At 38.9% G+C, this 10,106-nt stretch overlaps 1 protein-coding gene across 1 annotated transcript; it reads left to right on the top strand.

Moving 5' to 3' along the window:
- Positions 1-9,334, top strand: LOC146475327 (potassium voltage-gated channel protein Shaw-like). The gene is made up of 3 exons (XM_085115720.1): positions 1-1,588; positions 5,214-6,088; positions 6,931-9,334. The coding sequence occupies exons 1-3, from the start codon at positions 1,031-1,033 to the stop codon at positions 7,619-7,621; spliced, it is 2,124 nt and encodes a 707-aa protein (XP_084971846.1). The 5' UTR covers positions 1-1,030; the 3' UTR covers positions 7,622-9,334.
- Positions 9,335-10,106: the final 772 nt, after the last annotated feature.

Below are 10,106 nucleotides of genomic sequence, written 5' to 3'. Positions count from 1 at the left end.
GAATACAACGGATTTTGTCCGACTTAAAAGATTTTCATTGGTGATAAAATTTCGAGAATTCGCCGAAGATCGCATCAAATTAAAAATCAATAAAACGAACAAGACGATTAAAAAAGTATGGATCGCTGCCATTCACGTTCACTTGTGCGTGCAATTTAAACTCTGAATCATTTCCACGTCAAATATAATCGCTTGAAACGCATAAGGATTCTTTTGTTTTTTCAAGCTGTCGAAAGTGGATCATTTCGTTCGCGCTTCCCTTCCATCGCTACCTCTCATTGTTGTTTATTTTCTATTGCTACCGTTTCCATGAGCAAATTTACATAACACCATTCGGGCTCTTTTTCGGATGTTAATTTGAATTGTAACCATTCAGAGTCAAGCGATTCCGCCATTGGTGCGACACTGACAGAGATCTCGCTGCTGATTGGCGCAAAAATGACACTGCCATGTGACAAACCTTTCTTGTCGTATAATAAAATGACTCAGTCGATATTGTTCGGGGTGCGTTTTTATTACACTTTGTAATTGGCAATCACCCAGTAGAATCATGAATATTAATAATGCTGCAGGTGGAAGAGAGGATGTGAATGTTTTGTAATATCACCCCATAGATTGCTTATCCTAACCTATCCCGAGTAAGAACCAATCTTTCCACAGCAACGCTTACCAAAACAGAGCAGCATCGAAACGTGGATGAAAATATCTTCGCGAACGCAAAAAGAGCCTCGAGGTGACAAACTCGAATAAGAAATCGATCAAAACAGGTTAAAGCTGAGACGAAAGAAGAGACGGCGAATTTTTAATTTACAACCCAAAGCGGCGCTGTGTGTTTGTATTTGAAATTACCATACGAAGTTTGCTCAAAACCACGGTCGCGTTCGAGGTTTCGTATCTGCGGTTTGGCGATGGTACATTTTTGGCTAATGCTCGGTCAAAACTTTTCATAACAATTCGCGTTATCTTGTGTTATCAGGAGGTCACAAAGAGCACGGGAAATCATGTTAACTCAACGTGAAAGTGAATAAGCATGTCTGAAGAAGCAGAGGAAAACCTTCAAGCGCTCAGGAAACGGGATCGCATTATAATTAATTGTGGTGGCGTTCGCCATGAGACCTACAGAAGTACTCTACGAAATTTCCCCAGTACACGGCTTGCATGGTGCACAGGAAACGTTCAAAATATCGCCAATGACTATGACCCGGAGAAGAACGAGGTTTTCTTTGACCGCCATCCAGGCGTATTCGCAGCCATTATAAATTACTATCGCACGGGTAAGCTTCACAGCCCACACGATGTTTGTGGACCGCTGTTCGAAGAAGAGCTTGCTTTTTGGGGGATAGACGAGAAACAGATGGAGCCATGTTGTTGGACGTATTATACCCAACATAGAGAGGCACAGGAGAACTTGAAGTTTTTTGAAAAAGCAGAAATGTCGGGCGATGAAGAAGATCAGGATTCGGAGCTTGGTGATGCGTTGTCAGACAGTCAGGTCGAGCATTTTGCAGGAGAGCAATCCTGTTGGCAGAAATACAAACCAAGAATTTGGAACGTCTTGGAGCATCAACGATCGTCGAGATTAGCGAGGGTGAGTATATTGAGCACTATTTCAAGTTAAAGGGACGTTTACGAAAAAAGAACAAAAATAATATTGTTTCTTATGGCGAAGAACATATACCGTTATTGACGAGTGTTTAACGAGCGGCTGTTTTTGTTCCTCTGCTCAGTCTTTGGTTCAAAAATGGCGTTAGCTTATGAATTAATTTATTATACCGTAAGGCTCTAAAGAAACAGGATCTCCGCTTGAAAATCAAACTGAGCAAGGTTGATAAAGGTTCGTTTGCTTGGCAACTTTGTAGAATTGTTTTGTTCGGTTGAATTTCAAATACTGTTTTCTACGCTGAATTGACTGATAAGAATTAAAACATAAAAAAAACGTCATGAAATTAATCGTACTTCTTGAAAGGTAGAATGAAATTCATGGGCTGTAGGTAAAATAAGCAAGTCAATATGGCAATAAAAATGTTCCATTCGGTATTACTACAGTTTTTAGCCTTTCCTCGCTCAAATACGAGAAGATATTTACACATTTATTTAGTTCAGTAAGATGAATCATTGTAAAATTCGTTCCGTGGTCGATCACTTTCATTATTGTCCATTTTACGCGCGGTAAGATTTTGCTTTTCGCTAGTTTTTCTTTCTTTTTTTTTTTCTTTGACCAAACCTCTGTCCAGAGGTCGCCTTTTAATATACATATATCTATGTTCAAAACGTATGGTTGAAATTTTTATTGTTTTTCAGAAATTCCTAAATCGTAGAGCGTCCGCTTTAACATCTAAGTGAAGATCGCATCTTGTAGAACTGTGCACGAATCCTTAATAAATGACAATGAACGAAAATGAGATCCACTTGTTAAATACGATATTTTATTTTGCTTTGGGTACTAAGCAACTAATTTTCTCAAGCGAAAAACTAAAAATGTTCAAACATAAATCTTAACAAGTAAAGACGTAATTTTACTCAGCAAATTGTATATTGAGTAGCAGATTCATGCAGTTATCATTTTGCAAAGTAAACTGGAATTGTTCCTTCGTTTCCTGTGTGACAACAAGGCCGGTAGTTCAACACAACTGAAATTTTGGTGTTTTTTTTTTATGAAAAGCCAAAACATATTTTACAGCAATTAATTTTTCATCTTTCAAAGATAAATTGTTCAGCCTTAAGGGGCGGTCTTGATATGTGCTTATGACTCCAACTGAGACATTAGAATTTAGCGGCTGTATAAAAACACAAGGGTGTTAACGTCTGTGATCATGAAAGATACAACATTTATCTAAACGCACATTTCATTATTTTTGATACATTCTACCAGGCTGAGAAATATTATCAGTGCGATGTTCAGGTTAACAGTACCATAGACAGATGTAAATAACGAAATGATTAAAAAAAAAGAGAAATTATTCTCACAGTCCAATATTGCAAATGGATTAATTTTGCATTAAAAGGCGGTTTGACTAAAAGTGGCAATTTGACCTTTAGAGTTTCTACCCAAAACAATAATTTTCAGCTGCAAAACCATAGAAAATGATTGTAGCTAAACAGCCAAAACTAAACAGTTATGACTAGAAAGTTGACATCGGTGAATTGAGGTTTATAGTCATTAAGGAAGCCTGGTTGCTATGTTTGCACCTTGTAATACACACTGTCTGGCATGAATCGCGTGCTGGGTTACTCAACATGGTAACATTTAAGTAATCACACACGTCGTTGTATTGATTGGAAATATACTCGTAAATTGAAAATGTCATTAGTTTTCGTCTTTTATGTTTTAGCACCGAAAACCTAATCTAACCAATCTAAAAAATCGATTTTACTCCTCCAAAATTTCGGTTGGAAAGTGTTCAAGACGCCGCTAAATCACCTGCTTTTGCGGACTTTGAATAGCTAAGACCATATTGAAGTCAAAGAAAGCTAAGAGTAATTGTCCATCTTTGTTTAAAATAACTTTAGCGAATCGCTTCAGAGACTGCAAAGCTACTAATGGGCGGTATGAAAATGAACTCAACTTGAAAACGTCAGAGTAATTTTTCAACCTTCGTTTCTTGGAAAAATCGCCAAAAAAAACTGATTATGGTTACGGCTATTTCATATCAGTTATTCTCCTAGAATTCTAGGAGCATATGCGATCAGCACAGTTACGACTCAAAGACGTAAATTCTCCATATCTAAGCATTGGCTTTGATTACGTAACGTATCAGTGAAGAATAAGAGACAATATTGTTTTCTTGACGAGGAAATATCGGCTGATATTTGCCCTGCGGATATTTGATGTTATTAAAACAAATATTAACCTGAAAAGCGAAACTTTGATAGCTTATATGCCAACTTTAAGCACAGCAAAGTTCCAAGGGACAACTATCAATATATGAGATAGCCCCGAGACAAAAATACTCTATTGTTGTTATATACTGTCTACCACTAAATTTTCTTTCGGAGAAAAGTCACTGGAAGTGGCATTTCGAATTTTCAGCTGAATGATTCGAGCTTTTAAGAAAATGGCTGAAATAAAAATAAGCGGATAATAACACAACCTATTTGGTGTTGAATTAGAAGAATGAATGGTGAGGTTTTTTATGGACGTGATCTACTCAAGTCCAATCGCCTGAAGGTGCACCTCCGCGAAAGAACAAAAAATAGAATTTTATCAAGTGTTGTGTTCAATTTAAATCGTTCAGACGTGGAGAAAGTTGAGTGGTTGACTGTACTCTTTGATGGCCCATATGTTAAAATATCTGATCGCTCGTTTGAGCCCAATCATATGAAGGCCTAGTTTTTGAGACCACTTTCCAATTTAGAATTTAAAAAAAGTTCCCTGCTTTTGTTGTTTGTTGTTTGTTGTTCGCCAAAATATCGCGCTTGTCAAAATTTTTTGATAGTACGGAAATTAGACTGAGTTCAACTTTTGAAAGGGATATGCTAGACCAGCAACAATTTTTAGCTCTATATGTACTTGATGAGACTGGCGGAGCAGGAAATTGTAATATTTTCCTTTCATCTTTCAGCTGACGTTCTTCGTGTCGCTGATGGCCCATATGTTAGGATAGCTGATCGCTCGTTTGAGTCCAATCGTATGAAAGCCTAGTTTTTGAGAGTCACTTTCCAATTTAGAATTTAAAAAAGTTCCCTGCGACATCAGGACATTACATAACCAAGTTTGTTGTTCGTCAAAATATTTCAAAATTGTCCAAAATATCGTGCTTGAGAAAATTTTTTGATAGTACGGAAATTAGAGTTCAACTGTGGAAAGGGATATGCTAGACCAGCAACAATTTTTAGCTCTATATGTATTTGATGAGACTGGCGTAGCAGGAAATTGTAATATTTTAGCTTTCATCTTTCAGCTGACGTTCTTCGTGTCGCTGATGGCCCATATGTTAGAATATCTGATCGCTCGTTTGAGCCCAATCATATGAAGCCCTAGTTTTTGAGAGTCACTTTCCAATTTAGAATTTAAAAAGTTCCCTGCGACATCAGGACATTACAAAACCAAGTTTGTTGTTCGCCAAAATATTTCAAAATTGTCCAAAATATCGTGCTTGTGAAAATTAGAGTTCAACTTTGGAAAGGGATATGCCATACCAGCAACAATTCTTAACTCTACTTGATGAGACTGGCTTAGCAGGAAATTGTAACATTTTCCTTTCGTCTTTCAGCTGATGTTCTTTGTGTCGCTGATGTTTATAATCTTGTCAGTGTTGGCATATTGCGTTCAAACGATCAAAGACGTAGAAAAAAACAGTTCAGCCAGCCTGGCCATGGTGTTCTTAGAAGGAGTCTGTGGAATCTGGTTCACAATAGAGTTCACTCTCAGGCTTGCTACCTGTCCAAGCAAACAGGACTTCGTCAAGCAAATCTCGAACTGGGTCGACTTCATCGCTATCTGGCCATTTTACATTCGTATTTTCACCACGGACGATTACCCATTCGGCCCTCCCAAACTTGCTTACGAGATTCTGGCGATCTGCAGGTTACTGCGGTTGTTCAGGTTCTTCAAAGTGAACCTGGGTTTCCAGATTCTCAAGCAAACGATGATCGCTAGTTCACGTGAACTGATGCTGCTGGTCCTTCTGTTGATCGTCCCCGTGATAATCTTCGCAAGTTGTGCCTACCTCGCGGAGAAGAAAGAAAACCCTAAAGAATTCGCATCCATCCCAGAATCATTCTGGTGGGCAATAATCACCATTACCACAGTGGGCTATGGGGACACCGCTCCCATAACTCCACTTGGCAAGTTTTTTGGCTCCCTCTGCGCAGCGTTGTCAATCGTCATAACTGCTCTTCCAATCTCCATTATCGGCAGCAACTTCTCGCTATACTACTCTCATGCGCAGGCGCAAATGAAGCTCCCAAAAAAGTCCAAGCGACCCATGGTCGGTGCCGCGAATGCTTTGATGTTGCAATCCGCAAGAGCAAGCGAAGATTTGAATAGTACCGACATGACAGAGGAAAGACGCGACTCAGGGAGAAATTTCCCAACTGTCAATGGGTCATTCGGTGGAGATTCTAAAGTGCATCCTTATCGTGGACGGTGGGTTCCAGACTTTTCTAATTCATTAATATGTGGATATATTTTCCTAAGAGCATCACAATCTCGTACCCAGAGTCCTCAGGCTCTTTGGCCAGCGGTTGGTCGACAGGAGACTCTGGAGAATTCGAAAAAAATTCAAATTTTTTGATTGGCTGCCCCGTAACGGCTTGCATTGATTTACCGCAATAATCCCGCGGTAATGAACTTCCAGTACCCCAGAGTCTCAATCGCTGGTCAAAGAGCCTGAGGACTCTGGGTACGAGATTGATAGCATCAAGGAATGATATGAGAATGTTCGTGGCATTGTCAGCTGCGGGGAAATGAAATGAACAGAACAGTACCGGGTCACAGAAGTTCTGCTCGGCTCAGCACTTTAATTCTGTTTCAACGAGGGTATTTAAGGATTTTATCTACAGAAGACTTTAAAGTAAGAACCTCGTACAGGCATCACGAGAAATAACCGCTGAATATAGTTCTGTACTTTTTATCGATCATCTTTGATTTGGACTTTCACAGTTAATCATTTTCTTGATGGATTGACTGTCTGACTAATTGTGAACCGAAAAGTTCACGGATACTTCTTTGACTGACTGAATGACTAACTGACTGGTTGACTGACTGATTGACAGATTGGTTAATTGATTGATTGCTGCACTGACTAATTGATAGACAGATTGACGGACTGATTGGTTGGTTGGTTGATTGAATGACTGAGTGAGTGATTGACCATGATTGATTGATTGACTGACTGACTGACTGACTGACTGACTGATTGATTGATTGATTGATTGATTGATTGATTGATTGATTGATTGATTGATTGATTGACTGACTAATTGTAGGGCAAGAAGAGCTCGCTCGTCATTGTACGCTGGAGGTATGACTCCTCGTCAGTCGTACCCAATCCGCTCTCGGAGCAGTGAAGAATTCATTACAGATAGCAACTCTCCACCAGACGACAGAAAAAAGAGCCATACCAGTACTCAGAGTACCACGATAGACACCCCGCCAAAAAGCCCACCGCATTACGGAAACACCCTTACGGTTGATCCACCCGAGCTATCAGAAGCCATTTCTGGTTTCATCGACCATCCGGAAATAAACGGGAGCCAAAATATTGTTCATCGAGAGAGCGAAGAATTTGAAGTGGATGATATCGATCAAGTCATCAACTGTATTAGGGAAAAAGACGAGAGAGAAAAGAGGGAGAACATGTTAAATGGGAATCCCGGAAGACCGGGTACTCCAGGAAGACCGGGGACCCCGGGAAGACCCGGTACCCCAGTAAAGAGAACCCCGAAGAACTCAGTGAGGTTTGTTAAGCCGACGCTAACAGTGACTCTTAATTCTGAAAATGGACATTTCGTAAATGAGACATTTGAAGAAGACGATCAAGAAGACGAAAATGAACAAGAACGAAAAAATAACAATCGAGATAGAACGTCTCAAGATGAGTCTAAATATTCAAGACGACGAAACGTTCGAAGTCCAGGTCTTTCATCCATCACGGACATGGAGTCCCATAGGACGTGATATATATTTAGGACTTAGTGAATCAATTTACTGTATTGTAACTGAAAAGCCGAATGGCAACAAGGTAGCCTTTTACCAGTAATGAGGTTTGTGGGACAAGAGTTCAAGTGGGTGAGATCATGAACAAACGAGAAGGATCACGACTGAAACGGTGGCAGATCCCCGGTTAAAATCCTGCTTTGCCACCTAAGCATTTGCGTGAGAAAATTTCAAGACAAATTCTGAACAGCATCGCAAGGACAGATTGCTCACTTAATTGTCAAGAAGAAGTTGAAGGACCGAGATTGATAACTAAATGATTATTTCTCCAGAGAAAGTAAAGCTGGTAGAACAAAGCTGCATGTGAAGTTAGCTAAGATGGACTATCACTGGAAACTGGCTATCAGTGTTTATAAGCTGACGGCTTGTATTCATTGGAATTGAAAGTTGCTAGGAGCTTTTTGCTGTTGATCCGTATATGTTGTAACTCCCGGGAGCATTCGTTTATCTTCGCAAAAATTTCGATCATCTCCGGGAAATGGTTGGAATCAATTCACTGATTCACTAAGTCCTGCAAGGAATCCAAGTGACATCAGGTGTCATATGAAGCGCATGCGTCCATTGGTTCAAGTTAAAACTTCAAGACGAATTCAAGTCCAGACGTGACGTTGAAGCTATCCGATGGCGAAAGAGTAGTTTTAGGCACCGTTTGTGTCAGAAACTGCTAAAGTTTCAGTGGCAGTGGCGTTACCATGACAACAGTCACGACATTTTCGAATGTGAGAAGCAAACCGAATTATACTGAACCCCAAACCTGAGTGTATTATCTGGTTTTCTCCAAAGTACAGAACAAGGTATATGTTTGGATTTAATTTGCGAAAGGTAGTAAAATGACTCAAGACAGTGCCCGGTCATCTGAGGTGAACAGTCATCCCTTAATTTTTTTAAGATTATGCCCGGTTCCTGAACCAATTTTTCTTAGGTAACAATTAGGGTTGTTCACTTTTGATGCAGCATGAGTGATCTATTGATCGCTGGACGGGCATTTTCAATTGGTCTTGGATGGCAAAGTTATCCTCAGGGTCTTTCTTTTTCAAAAGAGTAGGTCACGTGTGTTCAAATATTATTGAAGATTTAAATTGTTTCAATTGGCTAAAGGATTGTTATTCGTTGAGATTCGCTTATTGTTAGAGTCTTCTCTTGCCCCCATATGATATGTCGAGGAGACCCTGGGAACTAGGTTGCACAGGCTGAAAACAGAAGATAGTGTATATACCAGGTAACAAACGAACACAGTTTTCCTCTAGTTTGACATTTCGGTTAAGCTCAATGTATGAATTGGTCATGACCAATCAATAAGGAGTATCTTTCTGGGTAGTTCTAAAACTACCCAGGCATTTTCTCGTAATCTTAGAGATTTTATTAGGCACAACGGAAAATTAACTAACAAACTAAACAAAAACCAACCAAAGTACATACTGAAATGTGCCCGTTCGTCACTTCAAATAACGTTTTTGTGTATAAAAAAGTGATTTTAGAAAGAGTTTCGGCTTCTTTTAAGTCGAAAAATGTTTGAATTTTGTAAATTTTGTAATATTTAACTGTTCCATTTGTGCATGACTCTAAGTGAAAAATATTTTCCTATTGTAAGATATTAAGTATTTCAGCAAATTTCATGACAAAGCATTGGTGTATATGGGGGCATAATCTTAAGGTTGTATCTATAGGGTGATTGGAATCATGTGACATCAAATTAGCCTAGTTCCCAAACTCCTCTGCAATAAAACTGTGGAGACCTTAACAGTTTCTTGCAAGGGCTATTCGAAAAATGTTGTCATTAATACCTGCGATGAATTTGATTAGAAAATTATCTCTTTCTTTTCTAAGAAAGCAAGATGCAAATTTTGCAAGAATGCATTGCCTCAGTAAATAGCATCCAATGGATTGTTGCAATTTATAATTCATTCACATTCCTTAGTACTATGTCCATTAATTATGACTTAGTAATCTATCGAACACGAGGAATAGTGTTTCATCCAAGAGAGGATCAAAGGATACCCCTTGATCCTCTCTTGGTTTCATCTGATTTCCAAATCCCGAGAAGTTGGGTGAAAAAACGGGGAGGAGCCGAGTTTTTTTTTTAATCAACTTCGAGGTGTTTGAAAATCGGATGAAACACTCTTTCGAGTGTTCGAAATAGCTTCTCAAACCATTCATAATTCTTGGAGAAATTCAAAATAAACGCTTACCAAATTTTATGATAATTCGCATCGTGTTTCAAGACAGTTTTGATTGGTAATCATTTCTTTTGTTTTATCTTCATGAATTATTGATGAATAATTGATGAATAATTCATAAATGGATTATTCATGAATTAGAGAATTTTATTTCAAGAGTGTGTTTCTCTGGTTGTCTGAGTACTTTTTAGTTCTAGAGGAATCTATTCATTTGTCATGTCTATTGTCAATCAAACTTGGCATGTTAATTATGAATCAAAGTGATTGCT

This window comes from Pavona decussata, unplaced genomic scaffold, assembly GCF_977016875.1.
Source record: "Pavona decussata unplaced genomic scaffold, jaPavDecu1.1 SCAFFOLD_84, whole genome shotgun sequence".
NCBI classification, from domain to species: Eukaryota; Metazoa; Cnidaria; class Anthozoa; order Scleractinia; family Agariciidae; genus Pavona; species Pavona decussata.
Note: the sequence above shows the minus strand (reverse complement) of the source record. Positions and strands in the feature narration are given on the sequence as shown.